This window comes from Acipenser ruthenus, chromosome 23, assembly GCF_902713425.1.
Source record: "Acipenser ruthenus chromosome 23, fAciRut3.2 maternal haplotype, whole genome shotgun sequence".
NCBI lineage: Eukaryota > Metazoa > Chordata > Actinopteri > Acipenseriformes > Acipenseridae > Acipenser > Acipenser ruthenus.
The window spans coordinates 244,715-259,073 of NC_081211.1; the positions used below are offsets into that span (position 1 = coordinate 244,715).

At 44.9% G+C, this 14,359-nt stretch overlaps 2 protein-coding genes across 3 annotated transcripts in view; one reads left to right on the forward strand and one right to left on the reverse strand.

The window, feature by feature from the left end:
* Positions 1 to 2,976, reverse strand: part of LOC117413346 (disks large-associated protein 3-like) — a 49,472-nt gene extending 46,496 nt beyond the window's left edge. For both annotated transcript variants that reach the window (XM_058997318.1, XM_058997320.1), the window contains exon 1: positions 2,748 to 2,976. The gene's annotated coding sequence lies outside the window, so the exon portion shown is untranslated. The remainder of the gene's footprint in view (positions 1 to 2,747) is intronic.
* A 7,524-nt stretch (positions 2,977 to 10,500) lies between these two features.
* Positions 10,501 to 12,529, forward strand: LOC117413760 (gap junction alpha-4 protein-like). The gene is made up of 2 exons (XM_034023067.3): positions 10,501 to 10,670; positions 11,314 to 12,529. Exon 2 carries the CDS (start codon positions 11,328 to 11,330, stop codon positions 12,234 to 12,236), a length of 909 nt encoding a protein of 302 aa, XP_033878958.2. The 5' UTR covers positions 10,501 to 10,670; positions 11,314 to 11,327; the 3' UTR covers positions 12,237 to 12,529.
* The last annotated feature ends 1,830 nt before the right edge of the window (positions 12,530 to 14,359 follow it).

Genomic DNA, 14,359 nt, shown 5'->3' on the forward strand with positions numbered 1-14,359 from the left:
GGTTATATGATCCTAATGTCCCCGGCAACAAGGGAAGACTTTAGCCCAGTGGATTTTGAGAAACAAGATTCAAATCGACACACAGTGACTGATGCATGCCATTCACATATTAATAGAAAATATATGGATTTTTTTCTGTGTTTGGAAAAATAAATACACTAATATGGAAAAGAGCAGTATTTTATTTTGACATACCAATATAATGCATTACGTACATTTCAACTAGCATGAACAGGCACGAGAGTACACCTTTCATACAGTATATACACATGTAAGGGAAATCTAATTAAAATCCACATACATGTATATGTGCCCTGCATTAAATACGTGTCATTTACTGGTGGACTGCTTCTCAAAAAGCTTCATGCATATCAAATTCATGTTACCTTTTAAACAGCTCATGAGTTCATGCCTTTATGAGGAGCACATGCAAGACAATTGAATCGTGAAAGACTGTGCATTATATATACCTGAACCAAGCAGAGTCTCTCTTAGGAGCCAGTAAAGCTGATCAGTTAATGACAGCAGGCTCTCTAGTGTGCGGCTTGACTCGGGTCACACAATCCTGCCATGCTAGTGTTTCACACTCAGCACAGATTCAATACAACTGAATGCTTGAAGCTTTATATTACCATTAATTAGAGGATAGAAGTATAAAGCATTTCATATTTAATGAGGTTAACATTCATACTGAACCAGTTGTATAAACTCCCCCCCCCAATCCATGTTGTAGGAAAGGTTCCTTAAAGAAAGTAAACCACCTATGACCGTGTTTCCATTACACGGTCACGCAGTGTTTAATTAATGTCTTACTGTAGACGGGGCGTCTATTTTTACTGCGCGGGCAAGGTTTGGAAAAGAACGCTAAAAAACAAAATCAACCAGCTGGCAAATGGTTCTAAACCCATTTAAAAGCACACGAGGCACTTCAATGAAGGCCTGTACATATTTAAACTTTTAATGAACAGAATCGAGGAATGTGCACAGAGCAGAACTAGAAACGAGGCGGGTAAGGAAGAATGCAATTTACATGCTTTTAGAAAATATTAAAATATATACATGAAATATCTATCTGTATATATTTCGGACAAAAACCCTTCAGGTGTGTGTGTGTTATTGACCCGAACCTTCGCCATCATCAGAATTGGCCAAATCAATGTTTATTCGAGTCGGTTACCGCCACATTGACGCGCTGCCTTTCTGTTTGCTTTGCAGATTTCACTTGATTTCACGCCTGCTAATCCCCAAGCCTGGTCTGAAACCAAACCATATCACTATTTATTCATCCATTCATTTCTCTGTCCTGAAATGAAATCAATGAATCGTGGCAATTCAAACTGCAACAGAATCTATCCCAGTTTGAAGAACCCTTTGTTGAGATCTGTCTGGCTTTCATATTGAACCCATTAGTTGTTGCAAGAACCATTCTTTATAGAGCCCCAGCCATCCGTGTTCCCAAGAAATCAAAACGCGTGGTTCTTTTAAGAACGCCCCGGGACCCTCTTCCCAGTGTGCCCAATAATGATGAACACTCCCTGTGAGCGCGCATCTCATTACCAAGGGAGTCCCTGTGAGCGCGCATCTCATTACCAAGGGAGTCCCTGTGAGCGCGCATCTCATTACCAAGGGAGTCCCTGTGAGCGCGCATCTCATTATCAAGGGAGTCCCTGTGAGCGCGCATCTCATTATCAAGGGAGTCCCTGTGAGCGCGCATCTCATTGTCAAGGGAGTCCCTGTGAGCGCGCATCTCATTATCAAGGGAGTCCCTGTGAGCGCGCATCTCATTATCAAAGAGTTCCTGTGAGCGCGCATCTCATTGTCAAGGGAGTCCCTGTGAGCGCGCATCTCATTACCAAGGGAGTCCCTGTGAGCGCGCATCTCATTACCAAGGGAGTCCCTGTGAGCGCGCATCTCATTGTCAAGGGAGTCCCTGTGAGCGCGCATCTCATTATCAAGGGAGTCCCTGTGAGTGCGCATCTCATTATCAAAGAGTTCCTGTGAGCGCGCATCTCATTGTCAAGGGAGTCCCTGAGTCCATCAGCCACGATTTATCACTGGTTATGAAATACACTAAGCGTATGCAAGCAAATCAACCAAAAAAAGCACAGTATATACACACTACAATATTGGCCGCACACATATCCAATCTTATTTGTCATAATCATACATAGTAAAGGAAAAATCTAAACCTAGTAGCTTTTCACCTGGTTCCGCGGCGCTGTGGCAGTCTATCGCTTCATCTTCCCACTGAAGTGCCATGGAACTCCCGTGTGTTCAATTAAAACACACACACACACACACACACACACAACATTGCCTGCCAGTTGCGCTTGAAAAACCGCTGCTGCTGCTGTTCATATAATGAAACGGGAATCCCAAAACACTCTCACACACTCACACATTCACACACGTCAAACAAGACAACTTATTCTGCAAGTTGCAACGCAAGAGCGGGGTGTGATTCGCATTATACGCGGTACTGCGTGCACTCAGCCATTCGATTCAAAACCAACAATGACAACATCAAAACAACTTGATATTACCGTCGTAAACACACTGCAGGCTAATCACAATACAATGGAATCAGAAACCCTGCAGCCCTGCCTCATTTTACTGTCAACTCAATGTGGGTAGGGTTATCACAGATATGAATGAAGTCGCTATCGCAGTCTGCTGTGCCAAAGGAGAATAGTGCGGTGAAGTTATTGAAGACAGGTGTACGCATAGCACTAGACGCAAATCCTTACCTTACATGTGCAGTCTTCATTGGCTGATGATAAATCCCTTTTTTTTTATTAAGTCCGGGTGTTCTTGTTCTAAGAAAGTGCTTTTCTCACATGCACGAAGTGAAGGAGGTCGGGAGGAGAGACGAAAAACAAATCCGCGCGACTGAATGCTGTCTTCCCCCTCGCCTCGCTGCTTCTCTCGGTGCTGTGTTTTTGAGTGGAGCTCTTTACCCCCCCAAGTCTCTCCCTGCACTGCAGTTTGATTGGTTAACGCGGTAGCGGCGAACTCTTCAAAGCTATACCCCCCCGCAGGAGCGCCGGGGGCTGCTAACAAAACGCGGAGCTGGATCGGCTCTACATTGGAGTCTGGATTCGGAGATTCGCATACCCAGAGTGGGATTCCTTTCATCTGATCTCCACAGGACAGAGGAGCATTTTCTATAGACAGGGGTCGGAGTGTCTCCGAATTGAGGAGGAGATAGGAAAGAGATAAGAAGGAAAGCGATTCATTCAGAGCTGTTTTTTTTCCCAACAGATCTGAGTAAAAGGATGGGGTTTATGCAATAATAACATTAATACTACTACTACTACTACTACTACTACTACTACTACTACTACTACTACTACTACTAATAATAATAATAATAATAATAATAAAGTTTCCGCGTGTCAATAGATCACGTATGAGTTCAACCATAAAACTATATCGCCAGTTCCAAGCAAGCAGAAAACGCGTCACCAGTGGCTGCACTGTGTGTTCATAATGGGAGCCTCTAAAAGTGTTTGTAAGGGTTGAGTATGAAACGCTGTAATGGATGGCCAGGTCTGGAGATTGTATAAAGCTACTCAGGTACTCGTCTCATTTTTAAATAAATCATAGTCTGGCCACTTTATTGGGTTTTGGGACCGGTTTGCCCACAGCAGCCTCAACTCTGGAGATTACCTGAAGGAAATGTAATTCTCTGATCTCATGTCATGAGTATAGCTATTTTTATAGATTTTAATTGGAATGTAGTATTTTTGAAGCAGGTTTTAACACTAGACGTGTGCAGCGGTGCCCTCCGCTGCCAGCTGAGCGCTGATCGCATGCCCGTCTCTGATTGATGTTAACTGTTCTTCGTGTAGCGGCAGAGCAGAATACATTAAGGATTACATTATTTTAAACGCCTCCCGAAGTTGAAGCTCTTCAGCGCGCCCGTCTTTCATTATTAATAAAGGTGACATCCCTAATCATTCAGCAGGAATCCGAAGCACATTAAAAAATACCTTTGTTTCACTGCACTCTCTGCTCGTCCACCCCCCTCCTTCCCTCCCCCGCACAGCTCGACATTGATTTAACAAGCCGGCCTTGTGCGGGGCTCTTTGTGCTGCTTCCCGCGGCCTGGTTTAAATACCCCGAAATAAATGGACTAAAGTGGATGCCTTCCTTGATCTCAAGTTCTGTGAGCAAACCAATACATGCGGAATCTGTGTTAGTGGCATATTAACAAAGAAAGAAAGAAAGAAAGAAAGAGATGGAGAGATGAGGAGAGAGAGAGAGAGAGAGAGAGAGAGAGAGAGAGAGAGAGAGAGAGAGAGAGAGAGAGAGATGGAGACGCACTACCCCACTCTTACAACACAAGCGAGTTCTTTAATATCTTTGAATGTATTCATTGATTGCATCGATCCGCTGACCATCGCTGTGCAAGGAGATCCCAATGTGAACTGTGCATACGTCACTGTGTAGCAGACTTGGCGCTTTTGAACAGCACTGACCGGCGTTTGATTTTCAGCACCATGGACAGCGGTCTGTCTGATTCATTCTCGCGTGAGTTCTGTTTTTGGGGTGGTGAAACTCCACGTGGTTCCTTGTCTATCGATGAACGAAGAAGCACGTGGCTTTATCTGTGGATGAAATTCTCTATTCTTCCTCGCTTCTTTACACAGAAAACCAACGCAGCGAGTCTATCGCGAGACCACGAGGTACTTGAGCTGTCAACAAACCTACTTCTGTACGCAGTTTACCATGCAGACCTCTGAAATCGATGGAATCCGGCCTCATTTAATTGAACTACAGCAGCTGAGTGTACTCCACACACTCAGCTACTCCACACAATCCTGTGACTGAAGAGTCCAGTGCACACTCGCGGCACGATGAGAGCCATCCAGCACCCATCCACTGCCTCTTCATCGCCTGCCCCTCTCCTGGTAACACCGCGCTGCGCTGCTACTCTGCAGACTCGTTATACTCTATTATTTCATATCAGAGAACACACCCTTGCTGCTTCTCCACAGTTCAAGAGCCGGTAGATTGAAACTGGGCTAATGTACTTCTGTTTGCAGATGCTTATTTATGTATTTTGGCGACTCGCACTTACAGTTGCAAACCCTGCAAAAAAATGTACTTACACCAGAGCAGTTTCACCCATTGCAGGATTCACAGTGCGCAGGTAACAAGCTCAGGTGTGTCCTATTAAACTCAAAGTAAAACCAGGAGTGGATCAAACTGCTATGCACTAGTATTTCTTATTTCCACCCCTGCTATCTATCTTTCTCTCTCTATCTATCTATAAGAGATGGAAAGAGAGAGAGAGAGAGAGAGAGAGAGAGAGAGAGAGAGAGAGAGAGAGAGAGAGAGAGAGAGAGAGAGAGAGAGAGAGAGCTGTCCAATGTTTCAATGTGGTTCACATGCCTGTAATGTATTCCTTTTTATCTGGTGTGGCTCAAACCCTTTATGGGATGTTAATCATGAATCATGCAGTAACTACAGTATATATAATATATCTATTATATATGCAGTATCTTCTCTTTCCTAGTGTGGAATTCGTTCATGACACAGTCACAAGGTCAGGTCTCATGACAAGCCTCCCCTGTGTCGTCCTATTCAAGATAACAAGACAGAAGTGTGATTTAATCTGTTGTGAATCTGGGAGAACAGACTCCCTCTCACTGCGTTTGTGGTGCTGTGCTGTCCCGGGAGGCTGGACACGACTTCCCTTGACGCTGTCATGAGGCCCTGGGGCAAGTCAATTAAATAATTAAGGAGTCGGCTGAAACAAAGTCCTGCAATGGATTGATTCAATTCAGTTGTTCTGGGAGGGAAGCGTGACACTTCCTCAGAGATAACCGCCTCACAATCCTTCAGGGAGAGACGGTGCTCAGCAGCAAAACCTGGATACGGAAGCACCTGCCAACCAAGCGCCTCTGCTGAACCCTCTGCCGAGCTCGCTGAGATCTGAGCTGCTGTACATTGTGATGCTCTTTCAGCAGGGGGAGGTGCAGCTTCTCTGTAAATTGTGATGCTCTTTCAGCAGAGGGAGGTGCAGCTTCTCTGTCCATTGTGATGCTCTTTCAGCAGGGGGAGGTGCAGCTTCTCTGTATGATGCAGAACCTCGTGTATTCTTTTGAAGGATTGCCAGGGCTGTGATGGAATTGTTCTTATTCTGTAGTTTCTTGTGCTGCTGCTGCCTGGGATCCTGACGGAGATTCCCTGCCCCTTGCTTCGCATCGCTAATGCCCTCTAAATATTTCATCAAACACTCAGAAAGAGTTTCATGAGATATGAAACCCTGACACACACACACACTCGCTGATTCTCATACATACTGTACACACTCATAGTGTTACACACTGACACACACTCACACACACTGACACACACACTCAGTTGTTATGTGGAGATATCTGCTAAACCTTTAATAGTCTGTCGTCTAATCTATCTATATAAAATCTGATCTATCTATATAGCTGTTTGCTGCTTTTGAACTCTCTCTTTCTCTCTCTCTCTCTCTCTCTCTGCTGTCAGGGCTGTCTTCAGAATCAAACACACTCACACATATTGTTTGAGCCTCTGACAGCACAGAAAGGTGCAGAAATTCCCAGTAAGAGAGAGCGAGAGGAAAGGAAAAGCAGTTCCTTATCTTCAGAGACTCTATCACAGATTCAGGGACCACAAAGGTTCTGTCTGTCATTGTGTTGTGATGATAAGGCAAAGACTACAACCTAGAAGGGTCTTTTTTATTTTCTTTATACACTCTGGTATTTATCTCAAAGGGAAATATTCAGAAATATTTATCTCAACTGAGGTGAAATATTCAGTCCTTGATTCCTTTGTCCTTTAGGTTCTGTAGCCAAGCATTCTTGCACACGGAACCGCAGAAGGCTCTACAGAACGGGTTCCGTGCATGAGCAAAGGGTTCTAGAACAGAACCAAATCAGAGGTTCTGAATTCTGAAATTCTGAAAAAATGAAGCAGCTTAATATGTGATAGGCTTCTGTGAATGAATGAAAGATGAAATGCATGCAGGGCTTGTCCCCAAACGAGCTGACAGTCTTCATCTATACGCTTGGTATCCTGTCTTTAATTCGAGTGTCGCTCTCCTTGTTTAAATTTCATCTTCCTGCGAGCTGAGCCAATCTATTCCAATTACTCTGAGAGCCCTCATCATGAAAGTGATATTTATCAAACTGGAAGGAATGTGACCTGCAGCCCTCTGCATTTGATACCTAGCAATCGTGTGCTAATGCCAAAGCAAACAGCTAATTTCAGTGCATAAGGGGAAGGTGCTGGCTGTTACAGATACATTGACATTCTCTCACTTACACGTTCTTGTCGTTTCTTTCTTAGCAACATCTGTCGAACCCGCCCCTTTTCTATCTACTTATTCCACTCAGCTCCTGGTCCAAGCTCTTGCTCTTTCTAGATGGGATTATTGTAACTCTCTCCTCGCTGGTCTCCCTGCTTCGGTTATTCACCCTCTTCAAAGTCTGCTGCTGGCCTGGCATTCTCCCAACCCCACTGCTCTCACTCTGCCCCTCTGCTTCACACTCTCCACTGGATACCTAGCTCTGCTCGCATCCACTGTAACACCCTTGCCTATCGCAGTATTCATCATATATTCAATATTCATCATACTGCCACTGCCTATCTCCAACCCCTCGTGTCTTCCTTTTTTTCAGTTTATTTTATTTATATAGCACCTTTTATACCGCACTGTCTCAAAGTGCTTTACATGTCAAAACAGAAAGAAGCCTGCAAAATCAAGCAGCAGGAAACATTACAAAGCAGCAATACATAATAATAATAATAATAATAATAATAATAATAATAATAATAATAATAATAATAATAATCTGTTCCTAGAAGCAACAGACACAAAACAAGGAGCACTGGCGACATCAGTTGGCCACCAGGTGAACTACAAACTTACACTGAGAGCCAACACTATTATTATTATTATTATTATTATTATTATTATTATTATTATTATTATTATTATTATTATTATTATTTATTTATTTATTTATTTATTTATTTATTTATTTATTAGCAGACATCCTTATCCAGGGTGACTTACAGTTGTTACAAAATACCACATTTTAAAATATTACAGTGCAGAATATTACAGTGCAGAATATCACAGTGCAGAGTATCACAGTGCAGAATATCACAGTGCAGAATATCACAGTGCAGAGTATCACAGTGCAGAGTATCACAGTGCAGAGTATCACAGTGCAGAGTATCACAGTGCAGAGTATCACAGTGCAGAATATCACAGTGCAGAATATCACAGTGCAGAGTATCACAGTGCAGAGTATCACAGTGCAGAGTATCACAGTGCAGAATATCACAGTGCAGAATATCACAGTGCAGAGTATCACAGTGCAGAGTATCACAGTGCAGAATATCACAGTGCAGAATATCACAGTGCAGAATATCACAGTGCAGAGTATCACAGTGCAGAGTATCACAGTGCAGAGTTTCACAGTGCAGAATATCACAGTGCAGAATATCACAGTGCAGAGTATCACAGTGCAGAGTATCACAGTGCAGAGTATCACAGTGCAGAGTATCACAGTGCAGAGTATCACAGTGCAGAATATCACAGCGCAGAATATCACAGCGCAGAATATCACAGCGCAGAATATCACAGTGCAGAATATCACAGTGCAGAGTATCACAGTGCAGAGTATCACAGTGCAGAGTATCACAGTGCAGAGTATCACAGTGCAGAATATCACAGTGCAGAGTATCACAGTGCAGAATATCACAGTGCAGAGTATCACAGTGCAGAGTATCACAGTGCAGAATATCACAGTGCAGAATATCACAGTGCAGAGTATCACAGTGCAGAGTATCACAGTGCAGAGTATCACAGTGCAGAATATCACAGTGCAGAATATCACAGTGCAGAGTATCACAGTGCAGAGTATCACAGTGCAGAGTATCACAGTGCAGAATATCACAGTGCAGAATATCACAGTGCAGAATATCACAGTGCAGAGTATCACAGTGCAGAATATCACAGTGCAGAATATCACAGTGCAGAGTATCACAGTGCAGAGTATCACAGTGCAGAATATCACAGTGCAGAGTATCACAGTGCAGAGTATCACAGTGCAGAATATCACAGTGCAGAATATCACAGCGCAGAGTATCACAGTGCAGAGTATCACAGTGCAGAATATCACAGTGCAGAATATCACAGTGCAGAATATCACAGTGCAGAGTATCACAGTGCAGAATATCACAGTGCAGAGTATCACAGTGCAGAGTATCACAGTGCAGAATATCACAGTGCAGAATATCACAGTGCAGAGTATCACAGTGCAGAGTATCACAGTGCAGAATATCACAGTGCAGAGTATCACAGTGCAGAATATCACAGTGCAGAGTATCACAGTGCAGAGTATCACAGTGCAGAATATCACAGTGCAGAATATCACAGTGCAGAGTATCACAGTGCAGAGTATCACAGTGCAGAATATCACAGTGCAGAGTATCACAGTGCAGAGTATCACAGTGCAGAATATCACAGTGCAGAATATCACAGCGCAGAGTATCACAGTGCAGAGTATCACAGTGCAGAATATCACAGTGCAGAATATCACAGTGCAGAATATCACAGTGCAGAGTATCACAGTGCAGAATATCACAGTGCAGAGTATCACAGTGCAGAGTATCACAGTGCAGAATATCACAGTGCAGAATATCACAGTGCAGAGTATCACAGTGCAGAGTATCACAGCGCAGAGTATCACAGTGCAGAGTATCACAGTGCAGAGTATCACAGTGCAGATACGAGCAGTTATAAAGTAGTAAAATCAGTAGAAAATAAGATCAAATTCAAATAAGAGTAAGATAAAGAATAAATAAATAATTACATTGAAGGGCGCGTTTGACAGAGCAGTTAACATGAGTGTGATGGGACTGTACTTATCTGTGATGGGTTTGGAGAAGCGAGGAGAACAATCTTCTCAAACAACTGACGCCTCAAACAAAGGATGGTTTTATTACATTTGCCCGTGTGGATCTTTTTATGTAACGTCAACATGTGTTGTTGTTGTTGCGACTATTGCTGCTGCATTACGTCAGACTGTTTATTTCATGACGTACACGTGAAATGTTTTACGTCATCATCAGCACAAACCGAACACGTCCCAGACAATAAACCAGTGCGATTCTCAATAATCTGAGCAAATCCTTCAGATCGCTTTCTAACTCTCTAAAAGACAACACCACACAGCATCCCATTTCCCAAACATGCCGAATCACAGTAAGAACGACTCTGTGGCATGGGTGTATCAACATGAAACTTTTAAAACTTCCCTTTGCTTTCTGTACTCGTGAAAGCGCTGTGCTCGTTCTCCAATCCTGCGAGGCAGGACTCTTGGATTTATGCGCTGTTGCCGAAAGCAGGCTGGGAAAATAAAAAGTTATTTCTGACTTTATCCTGCCCCTTTCCCGTGCCGGTTTCCTGTGACCTCCCCTTTAAGCAAGCTTGGGAAAAAAAAGAAAAGTTTGTACCTTCCTTGGTATTCGAGTGCAAACCGCACACTCAAACAAACCCTAGTGCGCAGCTAGAGCTCCCAGTCAGGGACAGGTAGCGGTACACTGGAGGCATTTTCTGGGACTTGTTATCTACTAGCTGGGATCAGAGCCGGAGCGGAGCGGAGGATCGGCAGGTGAGATATACGACGCAGCTGTCTGCCCTGTTATCAAGGCACATCTACAAAGTGCTCTTAACACAGATCCTCCATACAGTAGACGTAGGCCATAGCGACAGTTTAGGTCTAGTTTTCTAATTGTTTCTCGTTTTTTATTAACATTTATTAGAATGTTATATTGTGTATGGCCATGTCACTCACACACACACACACACACACACACACACACACACACACACAACTCTCTTTTATCTTGATGTGTGCGCTTGTTTCATTTCTAATTGAGGAATTTAGAGAGAACGTAATCTACTGTCAGCCAGAGGAATAGCAGCTGTTTAAACTTCTTTAATGTAGGTTACTGAGAAAGACCGAGCTTTTGAGAGCTTGGGACTCCCGCCTTTAACCTTTAATGTGAGACTACACATGTGCTTGCTAAGTCACTATGATGTAAATACACAGGAATTAGAGACACTTCATGGAAAGTGGTACCGATATTACTTAGCTGTTTGTTTCTAGTTTTGTAAAAGCAGTGGACGTTTTTACCTCTTTCAAAATAAAAACAGGAGTTAATGAAAGCTGGGAGTAAAGGCTTTGTAAAGGCCCCTGGGTTTCTCTGAAGGATTTACCTCAAGTGAGACTGAAGGGCTTCCTTGTGTTGCAGAGCGATTGAGAGCGATGGCGGACTGGAGCTTGCTGGAGAAGCTGCTGGGGGAGGTGCAGGAGCACTCCACGGGGCTGGGGCAGGCCTGGCTCACCGTCCTGTTTGTGTTCCGCGTGCTGGTGCTGTGCACGGCCGCCGAGTCTGCCTGGGACGACGAGCAGGCTGACTTCACCTGCAACACCCTGCAGCCAGGCTGCCAGCCAGTCTGCTACGACCGCTGCTTCCCCATCTCCCACTTCCGCTACTTCGTGCTGCAGATCATCTTCGTGTCCACTCCCACCCTGCTCTACCTGGGGCACGTGGCCTGGAGAGCGGGCCGGGCGAGGAAGAGGGGGGAGGAGGAGGAGGAGGGGGGAGCCGAGCTCAAAGGGGTGCAGATGTTCCCCTACACCCTGAGCGTCGTCTGCAAGGTGATCTTAGAAACAGGCTTCCTCCTGGGGCTCTGGTTCCTCTACGGCTTCACCATCCAGCCCCTCTACGTGTGCCAGGGCTTCCCCTGCCCTCACCAGGTGGACTGCTATGTGTCGCGCCCCACCGAGAAGACGGTCTTCACCATCTACATGCAGGGCATCGCCGTGGTGTCCCTCCTCCTCAACCTGATCGAGCTCCTCCACCTCCTGGCCGGGGGGCTCATGAGGAAGGCTCGCAGGCTCTACTGGGGGGGCAGGCGGGCCGAGGAGCCAACGCTCAAGCCAGGGCTCCCCGAGAACGGATTCGTCTGCCTGCCCGCCAGCGGACCCCCCGCCGGTCCCCCGCAGACCTGGGCTTGCCAGGCAGAGCAAAGGACCGCAGCCCCCCAGTTTGACCAGCTGCCCCAGTACGGGGCCTGCGTCGGTCCAGTGAAGGCAGCTACCTCTAATAAGCCTGCAGATCGAAGGTCAGCAAGCAGGGGCTCCGAGGCAGAGAAGAAGCAGTATGTTTAAGGCACTCTGTTAGGGGGGATGTGAAAAGGGTTTGCAATGCTGCCAGCACTGTACTGTACTGTACTGTATAACACAGCCTTGCTATGGGGATTGCATGGGCGTGTTGTACAAGGCTGTGGGTGGACTGCCAGACAGACAGACAGACAGACGTTGGGTCAGGTCCTCTGGTTATCTCTTCTCAAGGGATTGCACTGGCCTGGGAAGCAGATAGGTGTAGTTCCTTGGTTTGGTCACCAAGTAGCGCTGTGTGCTAGCAAAACAAATGAATCAATAAAAGTCCAGTTTGAAAAAAAGGGATAAAAACAGCATTAAAGGGGAGGAATAAAAACAGAGTTAAAGGGGAGGACAGATGGCAGTGTTTTTGAGTTTTTTGCACATTCCTAGTAGCAGTTTGGTAATGAATCCTCTAAAGAAAGCATTGCCAAGCATTGGAGGACTGCAGTCAAGCATGTTCTGTACTGTAAGTATTTCTAACCCAACGATTCTTAAAGCATTGTACAGTTGCAGTGAAGGTCTGAAAGATAAGCTGCTAACACTCATAAAGCTATCCCAGCTCGGCACCACACCGTGGTATTGCCAGTTTAATACTAAATATAAGGATCTTGGTACTATATTCTGTACAGCTAGTGGAAGGAGGATAGGGTCTGAGTTTATAAAACGATCGCTCCTTCTAGGGCAGAGTTTAAACGCATTATCTGAGTCACCTCAAACAGAAGTGGAGGCTCATTATAGGACAGGAAGAGATTGAAATAAATCGAGGATATCCTGCAGGTTTAGGATCACACACACACACAGAGCTGTCCCGGGTGTCTCCCCTCTGTCCAGCGGTACAGGAATGCATCTCAAAGGATGTGCAGCTGCTAAAGACACCTGCTTCTGGTTTAAACTGAACATGGAGAATAAAACAGACCACAGGTGACAGTTAACATCCGGACTGAACGTAAAAGAACATTTGGGGACCCCTGTCTTTAGGGTAAGAACTGGGATCTGTTGTATTTGTTAATAATGTTATTAAATAAAACGATGGAAGTGAAACAGTTGCTTTGCCGTTTGTCTTTCTCTCTCATGAAACCTCTCTTCTTGTGAGCGGATTGGTTAGCAACAGGAAATGGACCTATAAAGCACATGGGATATTCATGGTCCAGATTCAGAAACAGCAACAGGACACTCATCAAACAATAGAAACACTTCATGAATAAGAAAAGCAGCCGAAACGTTGCAGCTAATTAGTAAAACAGCGAGCAAGTTTGCCAGTTACATATATGGCTATATATAGCCATTGTTTTATTAAGATTTGAAAAGTTTGCAACATGCTGACAAGATGTATAGAAACTACCTGCAGAATACTCCCAGTGGCAAACGCAGCTTTGCATACCTGCCAAATCTCCGGGAGACTCCCGATATAGAGGGTGAATAGAGGGTGAGCCTAAAAAAACTCCAGATCATTTAGATTGCCAATTGTAATGCATTATTACCGGAAGTAAATGCTCTCTAACAGCCAACCTAAGATAACGTCTTCATAATCATTAATCAGCGTCCAGGCAGGATTTTAGCTTCGATGAACCTGTAAGCGTTCTCGAATGAGCACAGGACTATTGATTTCCAGGCCTTTCCCAGAGTCCCTGTGCTGATCACAGACTGCTGTCTGCTTTGAGCAAAACCACTGGCATTGCCTGGCATCTGAGGGGGTTTGTTATTCAACTTTTTATTATTTTATCATAACAAAGCAAATTGTAATGTTCTGTGCTCACGACAGCTGTGTTAGTGTTGGCTTTGGAATCCGCAGTGCTACAGGTAAAGAAACACCATCTGATCCCAGGGTTAACGACGCTGTCTTTGGCCGCTGGCATCATTTATTTGGACTGCATGTTTTGTTGAAGTCAGCTGTCTCTGTTTATGCTTGGCCAGCTCTGTGTCTGTCTTTATTGTTGTGGTCAGATTAGCCTCATCCAGCGTTCTTGCTGTCAGTGCAGATCTCACAGGTTAGCGAGGTGTCTCCACAGCTGTGAACACAATGCCGACTCGTTTCCTGAGCTGAGGCCTCGTCCCGGGGTCTGCGCTGGTATCTGTGGGTATTATCAGCTGGGCAGGCCCGTTGCTGTTATCCTGCACAAACACGCTGA